Genomic DNA, 18,518 nt, shown 5'->3' on the forward strand with positions numbered 1-18,518 from the left:
TGTAGCCAATAAAAGCCACAAATAATATCGTATCCACATATCGACCGTACTGTAACCAATTCTACGGAGAAGTTTTTTTTTTGAGTAAATAAAAAAGATAAAAGTTTTTGATGGTTGCTGACATCGTAAATGGTAAATAATACACTAAAGGTTGTTGAGTAATAAAATGATTGGCCATAGGAAAAAGTTTTTTTTTTTGCTTCTCTCTGTATTGTATGTATGGCGTAAAGGAATTTCGACAAAGTGGATTGTATAGATACGAGATGTTGTAACCGAGCTTTAGGGGAAAAAAGTTTCGTCTCTTTTTTATGTGTCAATCTGTTCGTTTGAGTGTTGTCAATTAACTATTAGATAGAAGAGGATTGAAAGTGGAATTTTATGTCACGAAAAGTGATGCTGTTTATTTATTGAAAGTTTGACGCATACAAGTTCTGTTAATTGAAAGTAGTAGGTGTTTGAATGGATTAATCGTTTCTCTTTATTTTACATTCGAAAGACAGAAATCGCATTTCACATGATCAATTTATTCATTCGACACCCACTCCATATTGGTAAATGTCAGTAAATAAATTTACAAATAATAGGCTCTGGAGGTGCGAAAGTTTGTATGGAAGCGCAAGACATCGGAAATCAGTATTTGGTTTTCGGGTTCAGAATCTCTTGGATAGCAAACAACCAAACAAATATTGAAGAGACGTCTTCCAGGACCCAGGAGTCCCACCGTACTATCGTTTGTAGTTACTGTCCAAGAAATTGAAAAAAATTGACTACGTTGGAGAACTTCGCAGGAACTCCTCTGCTGCCACAAGGGCCACTAAAAAATGAAAAACCTAACGGAATAATACGACTCTAAAATTCTAAATTACTTTTCAAATTTAGCTTTGGAACTAGTTTTACTTAAGGACTCTTCGTAGCCAATGCAAACAGTTTAAACCAAGATAAATGTTCAAATTGGCTTCCAGCTTGTTGCGTGAATAACTATTAAATTACACTCGAGGTTACACTTAATATGTAACAGGAAACTGTATAATACCCGACAGGGTTTCTACTTTTTTCTGAATGTTTTTATTGCTAATTAGCCAACATTTTCAATTTTCACTATGAATATAAAACAATAACTTGTTCTGAAGTTTTAACCAGAATCATACTAATTTTAATTGATTTCAATACAGTTCGTTTCATTTTTATGAATTCTATCACAAAATTTCTATTTATACGTTTACTCAGTGAATCCTTATGGCTGTTCATTTTAAAAATAAATTTTTTTGAGTCTATTGTTCGATGTAGAGTAGAGTGGTAGAGTGTGGTGGTATTTGTAGCAATAGGTGTGGTTCGCTTTAAACTGGGATCTACCAACAATACGATTTTATATACTATTAATGAGGCATGTGGATACCAGATTGTAATTGCAATGCTGTAGATTATTTCCTTAGCGCGAAATAATAGCTAACGGTAGTCAAAATTAGTCAAAAAACCCTTAAAGGGTAAATGTTACGCAAGTCCTTTATCTTACTTCAAAATAACTGATATCGCTAAGGGTGACGCATTCTGCGCCTGTACGCAAAAGTTTCAAGACTTCAAAAAGTTGCTGTTGTATGTTCCGCCGTCCTCAATTTTTTTTACATTTTTGGTAGTGGACTTGCGTTACGCTCGCTTACTAACGTGCGGGCATGATTTCATAGTTTTTGAGTAGTGATGCCTCCACGTTGAATAGTTTGAAAGTCAACAGACTGTGGTATTTCCAAAGAATCACTTGTAGCTCAATTAGTTACGGCATCGTCATGACAAGATTAATATTCTGAGTTCTTGGCACAGATGTGCGCAAATTTATTCACAAATTACATGTTCACTTGAACACAACATTACATGGTTTCATTTCGACAGTAAGTTGAAATGTACGTATGGTATATTACAGCTAAATTCAGAAAGCATAAGTCAAAGTCATTCGTTTAGCTTCGGTTCGAAGAGTCTGACGATGTTAACAGACGTTTTTAATTGTTTCAAAGAAACAAAGTTAAACGAACAAAATTTCTATTTTCTTAGAATTCGCTATTGTGACTACATCTATTGCTATTTCCTTAGAACGGTTTAACACAAACCAATAGCTAACGGTAGTCAAAATTTCATAGTTTTTGAGTAGTGATGCCGAATTGTTTGAAAGTCAACAGGCTGTGGTATTTCCAGAGAATCACTTGTAGCTCAATTGGTTACAGCATCGCCGTGACAAGGTTAATATTTTGAGTTCTTGGCACAGATGTACGTAATTTATGTACAAATTACATGTTCACTTGAACACAAAATTGCATGGTTACATTTCGACAATAAGTTGAAATGTACGTTCTACTATCTTAAATGCAGAAAGCATAAGTCGCAACCTTAGTGAATCATAGGAAAATTTTCATTCGCTTAGCAAATGTTACCAAACCCGGGACTGACTATTGTGCCGGCATTAGGGTACGTCGATATCTTCAAGCCAATGTTTATTTTCGAAGCTGTGTCGCAGCTCAATGATCTCGGTTCTACCTTGTTCTCATATGATTGGATTGGGTTATTCGAATAACAGATGTCGAAGAAGTCAAAAATAATTGACTTCAATCTTCAATTACAATCATCCGCCATCCCGGGTTAAAAAAAATTATCTCAAAGTTCGAAAAACTTGTTCTGACGTCTCAAAATCGTTTGTCTTTTGAGATTTTCTTTCTTACTTGCGGTCTATCTATAAGTTTATCTAGAATTCTCTCTGTCTCTCTGGCTTTTCAGTACACAATTGTTGTAAAACTTGCTTCGTGAGATGAATTATTCAACGAACCACTTAACAATTGAAACAGAAAAATCGAAAGTCTGGAACGGTGTCAATAAATTTATTTACATTTTCAAGAATTTCTTTTCAAAATTATACGAATTCCCTTCATTCTACTTCACCAGTTTTTAATAAAATAATTGAAATCTTAGCTGCATTGCCACATCAAATTAGGTACGTATAGAGGTCATGCCATTTACAATTTTCGTTGTTTTTTTTTGTGTGTGCAAATAATCTCATAAAATAAATATATTTTCGTTGCACGCTAGCATCTAGTCAAAACTTAAAACTAATTTAAAGTTTCGTTCATCAAGTCTACAGCAAAAATACTTTATGCGACGACAAAAAACTCAGACACAACACCGAAAATAAGGCACTTATTTCGACAGAAATGGGACGCATGTAACAACGTTTGTAAATGTACAAACTGACCTTATTTCTGATTTTGTGGTAATATGTTTCACATCATGTCAACGTTCCACACAATTTTTAATGCGAAGAAACGTGATGGAACTAATTAATTGGATAAGAACAGGAACGTGTCTGCAAGTTTCTGTCTAGTGTGACTATATAATGCTTATCGTGAAACATGTGCTCGTGTGCAGCTTATATACTTCAGATTCGGACATACTCAACAAATTCACTGTAAGCACTGCAATCGATGTTCCTGTACGTGAGTACCTAAATTGTTGTGAAATCTTAATTGGTTTCATATAATACCCGAATACCCCAACAACGCATCCAACTAATAAGTTAATTTAATATAGTCGCAAACAATAGACAAAATAAAGCGCAAATTTTATGATAAACAATTTGGAAGCAAAGTTTCGCGTCTGTGTTGTTCTCTGAGTATGCCGTTTATATACATAATACGTTGCAGAGTGAGTACAGCACAGCATTCATTTTATATCTCGAGAAACTTGAACGTTTTCGCATTGTCTTTGTGTGCTCAGTGTTTCCTTTTAAACGAAAGTTATTGCTGAATGTAAATTTACAACAATAACACAAATGGATACAATATCCAAAACGTAAATATGGATATATCTTCCGAAAAGCTTCTTACACTGGTAATTATAATTGCAATCGAGTTGAGTTAATTTTCGGCATATCTGCTCGTATGCATATTGCCGCTGCATACGGAATAGAAATGGTAATCTCATCGTCTTATGTAAAATATATTTATTTAGTTTAAAAGCGACTTGCATAATTTATGAACACAAAATATGTTCTCATGTTAGACTTAGATTAAACAAACGTATGAAGTGTATAACCCTTTTGCGGTTGTGAACGAGAGATTAATATAGTACTACTTCTGAAGCGATCGCCTAGAAAATTTTGTACATGGAATTTATCATGGTAGCAAGGCGAATGTTAAATTAAATTGATGGAAAACCAACTTATGCGAGAACGCAGACATAGTTTTTTCTGCAGCTTTGCAGTACTACTTATTATCAGACACAGTCGGATTCAAAAACATAGTCCAATGTCAGCTGTATTTTGATTCTCTCAAAAACACAGACAAATTGGTCCATAGTAATGCAAAGTAAATTGAATCCAAGTTGAATCCAAGCTTTTTTATGTTACGGTTTTTGCAACGGGCTGTAAACACATACATAAAGCTCGGGACAAGGACAACTACTAACTGTAATGACTATCAAAAATTCTAAATTCCATAAAAAAAATTTTAATAAATTTTTTTAAACGAGCAGAGCTTGGCTCTTCCCTTTCCCAGGATGCGCGTAAAGCATATCTCAGACGAATATCTCTGTTTCGACCTCCGGAACCAGTGGCGGTCAGAGGTTAGCGTGGTCTAACCATCTTCAGTCGTTTCCGCTGGTCCGTTACACGAGACAGTAGTAAACCATTCTTCCACCAAAAATGATCTGGGTTCGATTCCCGTATCAGTCAACTCCACATGAGTTTCGTATTGGTACCGTCCTAAGGTTCACTCAAGCTTCATCTGGGTAGTTGCAGCACGACCAACGATGTACACACCGATTAACTCGTATGACATAAATAAAATACGATATGCATATGTTCAAGCCTACTTTTAGGCGAGATATCAAAAGCGGCTTACTTTCCTCAGATAGTACTTACATACTTCGAGGAGTAGTTCGGAAGTCACGTTAACCCGGTGGTCCAGTGTAACATTTGCTATTGGCCGAAAAGGGCTGTTAGTGAGGTCAATAAACAAAATCGAAATCGAACGCCAATAAGATGGATATCGAGTACGAGGGACGCCCAATGTGGTGTATGCATTGGGCTATTTCAAGTATATCAAAATAATAATAATCTGCTTTTGAAAACCTACGAAGTTCCTGGACTAGATCATTACTACTCTAGCTTTCGCTGCTTATGCTCCTTCTCTTCGAGACCTTTTCATTTAAAGAAGATACATAGACTGTCAGTAAATATAACTTCTTTGGTATTAGTGGCAATCTGATCCACACACCTAGTGCCATCCATGATGTACTAGAAGCGTAACTAGTAGGAGTTCATAATTCTTTTCCCGGTAAGCCATGTGAAAGACCACTTGACTTGAACCGATTCAATCAGCTTTGTTTTGTTAAAAAAAACTGCCAATCAGTTCAAAGCTGTCTGCGGTTGAGTCTTCAACTATGTTTACTCAATCGAGTAGTTGAAGTATGGTGGTTGCAGAATATGGGATCGCGTGCACATATGATTGGTGTGAAACGGTTTGATGAAAATGACATCGTTGTGAAAGAAGAGAATCGGTTGGGCATGGGCAGGAATGAATTATCTCTCACATATGCACTGACACCCTTCTCGTCTAATAACTGTAAACATTTACATCTTCCCCCAAACGATATTCAAAATTCTAATCTAGATGTGGATTATGACTTAAAATACGAAAAAAAAAAATCGAATTTCCACCGATTAACAAATAATTCGACTCGAATTCGGTTTCAATATTTCCGTTGTGGTTGCATTATATTCTTACACCACAAAAAGCAAACCCAAAAATAAAACCAAACAACGTTATTGCATGAAAGCAAACATGAATAAAATAAAGGATTGATTCTGTTAAATCCAAATTTTTATGCGAAAAATGGAATTTAATAAAAACAGAACTTTCAGTCCGAACTTTGTTACATTGAAATCTACTTTGTGCAATTGGGAAATGAAAATTTCTCGACAAAAAGTCAATTTGCGTCAATAAGAGTAATTGGTGTGACACTCGACATCATAGATACAGACTACCATGTAATACAGTGAAGTAACAGTCATTTGATCTGACAGGTGGACGACATTAGTTGAACAACAGTTGAAAATCTGTTTCGATCAAAATTTCTTTTTTTTTGTCAGTGCCTCCATTTTCATGTGGGCAATTGGAGATTTAAAAAAAATGCGCTCGATTGATGTACATTTGGCGTCGTATAAAATATTGTCCTTGGCCCATAAAGCTGTCTTTTGCGGTTTAACGAAATCTAATCGATGCAGATTTTCGATTACCGCCGGAAGTGCGCTTCAGAATTTTAATTTTTAATAATGACTTGGATAAGTCAACGTATGTTTGTTTAACCCTTGTCAATTTCATTTTGAATTTTCAAAAATAACGAAAATGACTACGGAAATACAATAAATTTCAACAGAATGAACTGGCTCTTGTGAGCTCGAAAGTAGTTCGGAATCCCACTGTTATGCTGCCTGGTTTCGATTAACATAGTTTAGTCTTGACCGAAGCACATCCAAGTTGAATCCTCACATATTTATCTAAGATTCGAAATCGCAGGTTTTGTTGACCTGAAATTTTCAATTCAGTTTCGGGTCGAAAAAAATCAACCTGAAACTAAGCTGAGAAAATCAGGTTGACCCACAGGCCGTTTCCGGTTGAACTTTTCTTCAGGCTAAAAAAAACGTCAAACCCCTGGTTTCACCTGAAACCTAATTCGAACGTCCTGATTAGGTCTTTCCGGTTTCAGGTAAGGTTCGGGTCTGATATGACCCAAAACATCAAAACAGATTCGGGTCAAAATTGGGTCCCGAAATGACCCGAACAGGTCAATCCAGCCCCGCTCCGATTCTCCGAACAACGACTGTGTATTCGCATTGTAATATCCATGATATCGTGGGAGACTGTCCGAATGGAAAATTTAACGTGACCCCCTCGGACTGAATAAACAATCTGTATATTGAACTGTTCAACATAAAAGAGATGGATGAGGTAATTTTGATCTAATTCTGTGAACGATGTATTCTATGTATTTCGATGATTTAATTTTTTAATTTGCTTGTGAAATCTAAACGAGTAAATAAATAACAAAAATCAAACCAATGAAATGTTGTACGAAGTAAGTCAACATCACAATATATCGCATTGAAAGACTTACGCAAACTTTTGTCAAACGAAAACTTTTCGATAACGAAAGGGTTAACATCCAAGATTATAACACAACACAGACCCACACAATTCACTCTCGGTATGTGTTTAGTATTAATAATAAACTATTTTCCACCCGCATAATTGTATAATTTCATCCTCATATGCACATCCTGCTACATCAAAAACTTCTTGCCACCCATTGTATACACACGCTCATTCGACACAAACAAACTTTGTGTCGTTTGGATGTGCCGTGAAAACTGTAAATGGTAGATTTTCTAAGACTAAGGGAGGTGTTAAATTGCACAAGAGCATTTATTATAACAGAGAACTTCATACTTGGGTTTTGAATTTTGTTGAACCATAAATGTTGGTCTAATATTAAATGTAATAAAATGAAAATGATGTTAGCTTTGTTGCGAAATGCACACAATTTCTTTGAACGCTATAATACACATGGATTATCGTATACATTAAACAGCCTCGATGAAGCGGGTAACAGTGGCAGAGACGGAAATTTGCGACATGAGAAAATGCGACAAAGTGGTTCTGTCGTAAAATTTGGATTTTTTTTAGCGCCACATTTTTGAATGTGAAGTTTTTAGAATTGGATTTAATTGATTGAACGCAAAAAATAATTAAAATATTCCTAAGTAATGCTCACTACAGCTCAAACCTTCTCAGAAACGATAAAATTTAATTTAAATCAGGTTGGTTTGAGGCTTTAAATTAGCTTGGGTTGAGATTTTTGTGCAAAATAATATTCAAAATTTCTAATTTCTAATGCCCGCAATTGTTCATAGCTATTGCTCGCAACAGCACAAACGTGAACAGAGAAAATCTTATTTAAATCAATCACAGGAAATTTTTGGAGAACATTTGCTTTGGATTTTTATGTTTATGAGAACATTGAACACGGATTTTAATTTTTTGTAGAACACTATACACGAATTTTACTACATAGTATATTGTAAGCTTATTGTTGATAAAAAAATCGCAAATTTTCATATTTTTGTACGAAAGAAAACGAAAAATCATCACAATCAACCACATCAAAACCAAAAATCTAATTTAGAATTTTCTCAACTGTCACTTTTTCGTTGAACCACTTTGTCGCAAAATGACGCAACAATAAAACGACTCTGCCACTGTTACCCGCTTCATCGAGGCTGTTTAGTATACATTATATGAGTGTGTGGTGCTACAACATATAAGGTCAAATATATTTAATGCAGTAAAACGAAAGCTACGAAAATGTGATGAAGTCATAATTAAAAATTCGTACGGCGGATGCAAGGAGAGCAGCATTTTACGAGCAATGAAGTAGATGTTTTGTTGTTTATGAAAAGAACCGAGCTGTACCGAGCTCTCTTTATTGTAATATTATGTCAAAAAGCTTTCCAAAGTAAAATATTTTCGAAAATAATGTGAAAGAATATGCTCTAGTGGTTCTGGCTGCACAATAGTTAGAGGAAATGAAAACCTTGAAGTATATCCGAGAAATTATGAAAAAATAACGTCAAAACGAAGGGGAGAGGCTTTATATCGATCTTGTTCTTAGAACCCTGACATAAAATCAACATCGACAACGAGCTCTTATAGCGGGATTCTTTTGAATTTCGACATACCAAAATCGGTACTTTTTTTGAAGACTGACTTATGTATGCCCGGTGTCAATATCCCAAAACCGGTCTCAGATATCTTCTATCTGCCATATATGTGTCTGGTGGGGTACGCTCAAAACACGAAGAATCTGATTCGAAATGACCAAATGATTTCCACAGGAAGAGTAAGACGAGGATAACGTCAGTCTCATTGAAGGGCTAGGGGCGAGTACTCTCAAGGCATTAGGTGCGAAAAATGTGAGGATAGGCTTTAGGAAATATGGCCTTTAGACTTACCGCCCTTCAAGCGACTGAATCAGGCTGCATCTGATTAGAAACACCGTCAGGCATATTATGATCAGACGGAAAGGAAAATCTTTGTTGGGGGACGCAACTTGTTTGGACAAGTTGGCAAAACATCGATTCGTGGTGGTGCAGCAGCCGAACTTGGAAAAATTAAATTTGACATGTTTTCTGTTTTGGGAGTTGTTGTTGTTGAGTCCACACAAAATTTGTATAAAAAATGAAAATCTAGATCTCAATTCTACTTTTCTCTATCCTGTAACTAAAATTGTCGGCTGCGACACGTGAAAAAAATCTAGTTATAAAGTAACACTATTTGCCATTTCCTGTACAGACCCGCCGTAGAGCCTACGATTTTTCTTAATTTTTTCTTGTAATGAGACTTCTAACTCTGAAAGATACGACTGCGTTTCGGCGTGACAATATACTAATTGGACACTATACCATACTTCAAATGGGACTAAAGAAAACTATGCATAAGAGTTTTCATACATCATAGTGAGCAAAATGCCAGTTGTATCAACTTTTTCCTGAGACATCTTTTCATATCATATGAAATTTCTATGTCGTTTGGAAACCAATACAAAAAACTTATCTCTATTCTACGATAATAAACATCATGGTAACAAGAAAATGACTTAAGAAAAGTATCATTCTGTGAAAAGTTTCGCCGGCTTTTTGAGAAAATATTTTTATGTAAAAGTTTACTGGTGAAGAACTGCAGTTTCCCATAATATTCGACCTCTGCATACTTTACTTGTATAAACTTTGAAACCAAACCGAACAATTAGATATCCCTCAAGAATCCTACACAATTTCCATCCTTACTTTTCAATATAGAAAGTTTTTTTTCCCTTCTGGTTAAATATTTGGCTTCTTGTATCAATAGAGGTAGAACCTCCATAGCTGTTGCTATAGAATTTACTTTGTCCATACGAATATACTTTTACCAACAATGTTTGCAAGGGAAAGTTTTATAGTTAGGACCGTCTTTTCCTTCAAACTTCACCAGGGTATTGATCTATTCGTTCGTAGAGGTATAGAACTGGCGGTTACTGGGGATTGCCGGTAACTGGACGCGTTGTAGAATATTCCATAAAAATAAAAGAGAAAGTGGGAAACGTATGAATGTTGCCGGTCGTATGTTCAACATAAGATTCTAGCGATTGGATCCAGCATTAAAGATAACTCTTTGCAAATAACATGTAAGATATAAGTTAAGCCTGAAACTGAATGTAGGTTGAATCATCTTTAATCAATTCAACTGGCAACTGTTATTACAGTTCTCTGTTGTTCAACGTGTCTCATTCTACTCAATACGACTATTTTACTATGCTGTAACTTCAGGAAGAGGGATTCTTTTGAAAAACGACCTGCAGAAATATATTTTTTTTAATTCTTCGATTTTTGTATGGCTAGCGAGAGGTGATCGAAAACAGAAAACATGCACTTTTCATCTGGAAATTTCTCCGGCTACATGACAGCTACATGGGCGTGTGGGGTGTCAGTGGAAAGGTAATTGAATGTACTTTCGGGGCAAATAGTCGATCATGGGGGGTAGAATGCACCCCTGACGAGTTACGAGCAGTTGAAAGTATGGATAAAAGTTTATTTATTTTGGCGAACTTCCTATGCATTTGAAAAGCCACAAAAACAACAAAAAACTGTGTCCCCTAATTGCTACTGGCTTTAGCTTTCTAATGACACCACACATGCATGGGTACTGGTATGATGATTGCAAGCTTGACGTACAAATACAACACTCATCTATTCACTCGTGAATGCACAGGAACCGTCAGAGGTTCGCCAAGTGCGTAAAAAAGACATTTATGAATAGTAAATGCAATTATCAAAGTAAATGTGCAATGTACAGCCGAGCAGAGGTTTATTTTTTCTTTTAAGAATAAGTATTTTAATGAGGTCCTTGATTCAAGGACCTCAAGAAAATTGTTTTAATTCACTTCAATTTCTACATTCATTTAGTCTAAATGTATGAATGGTCTCCTTCGTGTTCGTGATGCAACGTTTTTCAATGCTTTTGTTAACGCAAATGTGTGATATTTTTCCCATAGTGCGGCAACAGAAAAATAAATTGTGTTTTTCATTCATTAAAATGTTTGCCTTAACAAAGGTACAATAAGCTAATCAAGTTGAAGCAAATGTTTTATGAGAGACTCTCATGTGTATGCAATAACGCAGAATCTGATGAACATTCTTGCATTTCATATCTGATTACTGTCAAAGGAATTCATACGAAAAACTGTCCCTTTGAATTTAAACCAACAGCTAATTGTTTTGATTCAATTTTAATTAAATAAGCTTTCAGTGCTTCTGTTTCCCGGTTGTCACTGACCGTTTTTCATATTAAAACAATTTAAAATTTTCAATTGTAGCAACAAAAAAAAATTGACTTACCGCCCATATTATTTATCACATCGCTATCCACTGGTGCTCGTCCCTCCGAGCTAACATAATCTGAAATGTAAAAAATTACATCGGTTGCACTTTATGAAATTCTTTTAACGATAAACAAAACTAAAATTACAATTTCAAATCAAGCTAACATCGTTATAATCTCGACAATATTGCATACACACGCGTTACTGGTTTGATATTACAAATATTACAGCATCCACCCCGCATATATATTGCTGTGAGAGATTGCTTTTATAAACGCTATATATGTAAACATAGCGTGGAACATTTGTTGTATCATATAGACTCTATATATAGATATGTTAACAATGGTGGTGGTATAAAATTGGTATAGTTTGAACATGAATACACACTACACTATCAACATTTACCCGGAGGAATAGAGAAATCACGAAACTGATAAAATTTACTTTTACGTACCAAATTTTGCGGTTGAAAAGAGCACCTTTGACATGATAGTTAAATACACAAAGACAAGATTTGGAAGTTTTCTTTTTCTTCTTCCCGAAAAGCTTCTAAGAAGTTTAAGCAAAGTCCTTCTGCATGCACCCATTGAAAGGTAATGTTCAGATCAACGTGAAACGAACGACTTTTCCAGAGATTTTTTTTCTTCTTTCTTTCATTGAACGAATTTTTCTGATAATAAAAAAATGCGGAACATGAAGCATTACACACAGGCCATTTTATATCGTATGTAATATCTGGTGTGTGTACATATTTTCTGGCACAGCATTTGGAATGTTATTCGGTGTGTACGTATACTACTGGAGTAATGTGTACTCCGAAATGGGTATGGATGTTAGCTTTGACACTGATGAAATTTAATGTGTAATTTGTTGTATGGCATTGGTGCAGAATATTACAGATGGGGAAGAGGAATAGCTAATACCCGGATGAAGCGGTGGCGGTGTGATGAGTATACGACGGTATAAGAATATATTATTATGTTGCTGTGGGATTTATGCGGTATTTTATTATGTCTGTGGATGTATGAACTGTGTAATGGAATTTATTTACGAAATTAGGTTTCTGACACACAATGTATATTGCGTTTGATTCACGAATATATTGTGTGGAAATTATATGAACCGAATCAACACTTTTCCTAATTTCACAGTTTTTTTTTGTGCTGCTCTCATTCTTTTTGATGTTACATATTGGGTTGAGTGAATCAAATTTTTTGTTTGTTTTATATGGAAAATTCGCAAAATAATAGCGGAGAAGTGTCACACATAAACAGCATATAAAACCCATTGCAAAGTCAGTTTTTTTTTAGTTTTGCAAACAACTGCATAATATAACGATGGGCCGTGCATATTCAAGTGTTCTTAAAAAAGAAGAAAAAATAACTTCGTGAAAATCCTTCAATAAAAAGCAAACTTTTATAGATAAAAAAAAACTTGTCGAGAATCATCTTAGAGCTTCATTTATTTAAATCAGATATTTATTTCACCGATGAAAATTAATTTATAGAAAAGTGAACACCACAATAATCCTACGATTTTTACAACATATACTCCTTTAGCTACGGTTCTTCTTTGTGCTGATGATGACTTGTTTCGCGTAAACAAATTTTCAAAATCTTCGATATGTCTGTCGACCTGAAATCTGAAGCTCAGATTCCCTGAATACGATTAGAACAGAATCTGAATTGAAATCTTTTACCTGACCTGAATTTACCTGAATTGTGAAAACCAATTAAAATTTAGTTAAATCAGGTGAGATATCAGGTATACCCGGGATTTTTTCAGGATACCTGAAAACTGAGATGATTTCAAATTTCAGGTAAATTTAGGTCAGACTCAGATATTTTCAGTTCGAATTGAATTTTAGTTTCAGATTAAGGGATCCCTGTCTGTTCCGAGTCTTACGATCCTTCAGTCAATAGAAAATTTAACTCAGTGACAAAAAGTAGAACTTTCGTCGGTTTTTTTTTTAGAATAACGTTGTATGCAACTCGCTGCCGTAATTTGCATAAGAAACACTTGTTGCTTATGCAAATTACGGCAGCTCGGTGATAGATGCTTTTTTAGGCACGTATGTCACCAGTAAGCGTGCAAAAGAGTCGCGAGATATGGTTGAAAATATGACAGAAATAGATGCAAATGATCGTTAAACGTGACATACTTTATGAATGAACGTCATTTCGAATGACTTTTTCGTAATAGACTAAAAAAAATCTGATTTCTTACGTCTCATTTAACACCTTTTCAACTTTAATACCAGGACATTCGATATTTTTAACGTTGCGAATTGGCAACGGACTATTAGAATATCCACGAGTAAGTGTTACATAGAAAGTTAATGAAGGAAAAATCATCTTGCCCAGCCGCGGATTTGAACACGGGACCTCTCTATTATGAGTCGAGAACTCTAGCGCCAAAGCCACGGGTTCAGACAAAATGATATTTACTTAGTGTAGTGTATGTGTGGTGTGTGAACTTAGATATTACATTAGGCTTTGTGTATGAAATGAAATAGGACTGCTGCTGCCTCCAGATTCTTTGCTAATAACTCAAGGAACTTCTGTCTATGCTTATAGGCATAATTAGATCTTCAACGCTTGTATGCATCTGAATTTCTGGTTCGACGTTCTGTGGAATCAGTTACCAAGTTAGAATTTACTGTGAATTGTTGTATTAGATATTGCTTCCACTTTGACATGAAACGAGTAATGACACATATCTTTTCGACCCGAATTGCCATAGGCTTCGCTTTCATAGGTTTTACCCTATCTGGATCTCAAGATTACAGCAGTCCATCTACTAGGTAAAGGATCAGTATAGTTGCTAAAATACTGATTCTAATTTGCATCTTTCAATTTAATAAAAAAAAAATACAAAAACTAGAAAAGCCTCAACTAAATTTAACTCAAATAAAGTTTTTACAAGCTTATCGTTCTACAGTTTTATTCGTTCCATATCGTTTTCTATGCTTTCGACAGGAATACGTAATGAGAGTCGTTCCACTTACTCATATGTAGAATGCAAAAACTGAAAAGAGTGACTGTACTGTTTTGTGATGTTATGTGGAACAAATAAAACCGGGGAAACAAACAAAACCCAACAAAATGTAAAAATTTATCTGGAGTTCAGCTAAGTGATTTTTTCGAAATATTTTTTTTTTGTTTCTGAATATTTGGACATCAAAGCTTAAAGCACAGCAAAAAAACAAAACAATTTCTTTGGTTTGCACATCGACGAACTTTACGCAAGGAATTTTAATCACGTCAAATTAGAACCAATTTTCATTAAAATCCGTCGAGAATAATCACGTCTACAAAAATTACAATTAAGATTAAAGCGTAATGCACATAATAACGTACGTACGTAGCTTTCTTGACTTTCAGTTAAGAGAAAAATGGGAACTCGTGAGTGTGTGTAAACAACTTCTTATTCAACACGGTAATATCAGAAATTCTTCGCATACAGTCGAGGGCAGTGAAATTCTAGCATGAATTTGCTTTAGCTGTTCCACACATACAATCAAAACCGTTTATACGGTGAAAGGTGCTACACGCACGTGTAGCGCCACTACGTGGCGTGGTGGTAAAACCGTATAAACCCGTATAAACAGTTTCGATTGTTTGTGTGGATCAGCTGAAAAAAAAAAACTGCAGCAAGTCATGTTGAAATTTGCCTGCCTCTGACTGTACGAATTAGACTACATGATAACCAAAGCGTGAAAAAAGAATGATCTAAAAACTATTTTAGACTCCTTACGTAGTTCGTTGGTTCTGCGTCCGTGTTCAACATGCTTTTTCGTTTGTTTCGGATCCTCAAAGGCTACATGGAAAAATAAATTGAATAAATTCTCGGTTTCCATTTGTTGCGGGGGGGTAATTTCACATAATATTGCAATACACGTAAATTCGTTAAACGGCCCATTAGTCATTGGTTTCCATAAATTGTAAGGTGATAAGATAAAAATCGTAAAAGATGGGAAGATCCCATTGTGGGGACTGTCCATGTATAATCAAGATTTTCTTGAGAATCGTTTCGCAATACATTCATCAGCTAGAAAATGTCGGCAAGAATGTCAAATACAATATGTGCTACACATTGTATTGGAACATAAAATCAGTTCCAGAACGACAATAAAATGAAATTTATTTGTTGATTATTCTACCCTTTTTCCGATACCACCATCGCAACCACTTTCATCATGACCCTTACATTTCGTTTTTGTAAATAATGGTTAACGTGAATTTTATCAATTAAATTCTGGTTATTCATTAAAGTTTTGAAAGAACCATTTAACATTTCACATTTCTTTAACTGAAATACTTTATTGGTTGGTGTGTAGGTTTGTATTTCAAACGAATGTAAGTAAATAGTCCGAGACAAACACATAATGAAGAGGTGAATAATAGTGATTTATGTAACAAGAGAACTGTTTGGAGGTATTTTATCGCATTATATGTGATTTTGCACCATATTCAAGACTTCAACCGAGCTAAACAGAACAATAAAAGCCACGACAGGGCCATATTCTAAGTCCAAGTACAGTCAAATCCGCGTAAAAACGTAAGAGCGAATTACACAAAAACAAAAAGTCGTCCGTCTCGTTTATCCCTAGAGTACCTAGAGACGTGTAACAAGAGAATCGTTTGAAGATATTTTATCGCGTTATATGTGATTTTGCCAACCCGAGGCGAAGCCGAGGTTGACCACACAACAGCAAACGATGTTTGCAATGGAGAAAATCGAAGTATGCTATCAATTATAATGTGTCGTACGATTGGAAACATTTGAACATCCTTTATTGCACTAGTAGTGCACGTTCATAGGCTACGTAAATGTCGAAAAAGATAAAATTGATCACGTCATGATTTCAAAGTCTCATCGTTCGGCATATATAATTAGACCGATTCAAAAACTAATTGCTTTGCCGGAGTCCTGAGATTAGGCATCGCGGGCGATAATGATAATGATTATCGAAAATTATCAATTATCGATAATTATCGACTTTTTTTATCGAAAATTATCAAAAAATTATCGATAATCGATAATTATTGATATTTTGATAATTATCAAGATATCGATAATTCGATATATCGATATTTCGGTCCGAAAATCCGATATTTATCGATATATTCCGATATTATCATGAATTTTCAGATAAATATCAAAATATCTATATTTTGATAATTATCGAATTTCGATATTTTGATAATTATCGATAATTATTAAATTATCGATAACGATATGATTAATCGATTATCGATATTTTCTTTCGATTGATATTATCGATAATTTTGAACGTCTACCATCCCTACCTGAGATCATGCGCTACGCACTGGCATTTTGTTTGATCAAAATATATCGATATTTAATTATTTTTGAATTTGCCTTTATTGTTAGGATTTAGTGTTTGTGTGTAGTGAGTATATTACACGTAGCGAAGCATATTACATTACTCGCCTTCGGCCCTCGTAAGTGAGCAAATCTTACCGCAGGAACGTAAGATACTATTATATTCCTGTGGTTGTTAAGATTTCATATTTGATAGTTTTTGCGTAAAGTTGACATTAAATTGAGGTGAAAATGAAAAGTCACGTTGCGTTGTACGTGTGATTATTCACATATGCTCCACTTTTCAACTTTATTTCCCTACTTGTGTTTATACCTATTAGACAATAATTGAGAGAAAAGAAACCGAAAGCATTATCGACAACTCATGCATATAAAAACCATATAAAGTTTAACGTTCACAACAAGATTGTATTATATTGAAGTGTAATAAAGTTTAAACAAATTTCTAAGTCTTTTGTTTACTATAACGACCCGACACCAGGATTTCCTGAGGAAAGTTAATATCTTTTATCGTCCATTTCTTTTCAAATACCATAAAACATGTTGACCGTACACCGAAACTGGTTGTGATATTTACGAAAGGTTTTCTTGAAAATGAAAATATTATTGCCATTTCGATCAAATTTCCAATTTTATTCCAAAAGATTTTCGTGGGACTATGGCAAATCGATAAAAATCGGAAAAAGGATCAATTTGAAAAAAGGCGAAGAAGAAAAATGGGTTAAGCAAATTCGGTAAAAGAATGAGCAGATCTCCGTTTCAAGGCATGTATAATAAACGTTGGTTGAAACCTTTTTCCTTTTACGAAACGTACCATAGACACATTCATAAACACTTTTTTATTGCTACCATTCTCAAAGACGTTATTTGTCAAAAGTTTAAACGACAGGGCTCTGTTTGTTATTTGAATATTTAATGTTAGAGCCCAAATAGAACAGTATAGGTGCTAAGCATTGGGTAGAGACGTGATAAACACTAATCTAAATACGGCAACTGTACACATATAGTACAATAGTCTCACTGTCGACGTGCGCCTTAATTAAAATTTTACCTTTGAATTTCCGAAACAGCAAATAATATAAATGAGGTGGTGTTGTACGCTGTAATCTAATTGCAAAACATTCTACGAAATATATTTTCGGTGTATGGAACCCGATTCTGAAAAGAACATATTCATTCAGACATGGATCGTTGTTATACGCTGAATGCTGTCTGTGTCGTCCTGTATTACATTCTCAAATTTTAATATTTGTTTCTTCAAATTCGATGGTGCGGTGTGGTTTAAATTTATTTTGGTTCGTTGAAAGACAACATTTTTTCGGGAATTATTAAAACTTTAAAAAGAAAGGACGAATTCTGTTGAGGGGCATTAGCGATGCATGAAATTTATATTTTATGTATGCAACAAAACGAATATTCCTCTTGATTTTTGATGTTTTCGGAATAGAGCTGAAAGAAAATGTAATTTCATTTGCAGATTTCTTTGATGTTCCAATTAAGATATGAGATAAGTGAATACTGAATTTACGAAATCATATACTAGATGTATATACTGCTCGTTTGCCTTCATGCAGGCCCGAACTGGCCATATGGGTGATAGGGCGAATGCATCCTTGGCCTATTTTAACTTAAAATTCCTATATTAGACAATGTCAGATTTTTTTAACGCTAAATCCCACACACAAACGCTAAATCCCACACACAAACGCTAAATT

The 18,518-nt window shown here is 34.8% G+C and overlaps 1 protein-coding gene and 1 long non-coding RNA gene across 4 annotated transcripts in view; one reads left to right on the plus strand and one right to left on the minus strand.

Moving 5' to 3' along the window:
- LOC119084433 (lachesin) overlaps nt 1-18,518 on the minus strand; it is a 106,932-nt gene that overhangs the window by 26,574 nt on the left and 61,840 nt on the right. For all 3 annotated transcript variants that reach the window (XM_037194412.1, XM_037194411.1, XM_037194413.1), the window contains one exon: nt 11,468-11,527. In XM_037194412.1, the coding sequence (XP_037050307.1) occupies nt 11,468-11,527 (60 nt within the window). The remainder of the gene's footprint in view (nt 1-11,467; nt 11,528-18,518) is intronic.
- Nucleotides 231-13,898, plus strand: LOC119084436. The gene is made up of 3 exons (XR_005089063.1): nt 231-243; nt 4,161-4,170; nt 13,818-13,898. It is a non-coding gene; the product is annotated as an uncharacterized LOC119084436 (long non-coding RNA).

Source organism: Bradysia coprophila, unplaced genomic scaffold (assembly GCF_014529535.1).
Source record: "Bradysia coprophila strain Holo2 unplaced genomic scaffold, BU_Bcop_v1 contig_732, whole genome shotgun sequence".
Lineage (NCBI taxonomy): Eukaryota > Metazoa > Arthropoda > Insecta > Diptera > Sciaridae > Bradysia > Bradysia coprophila.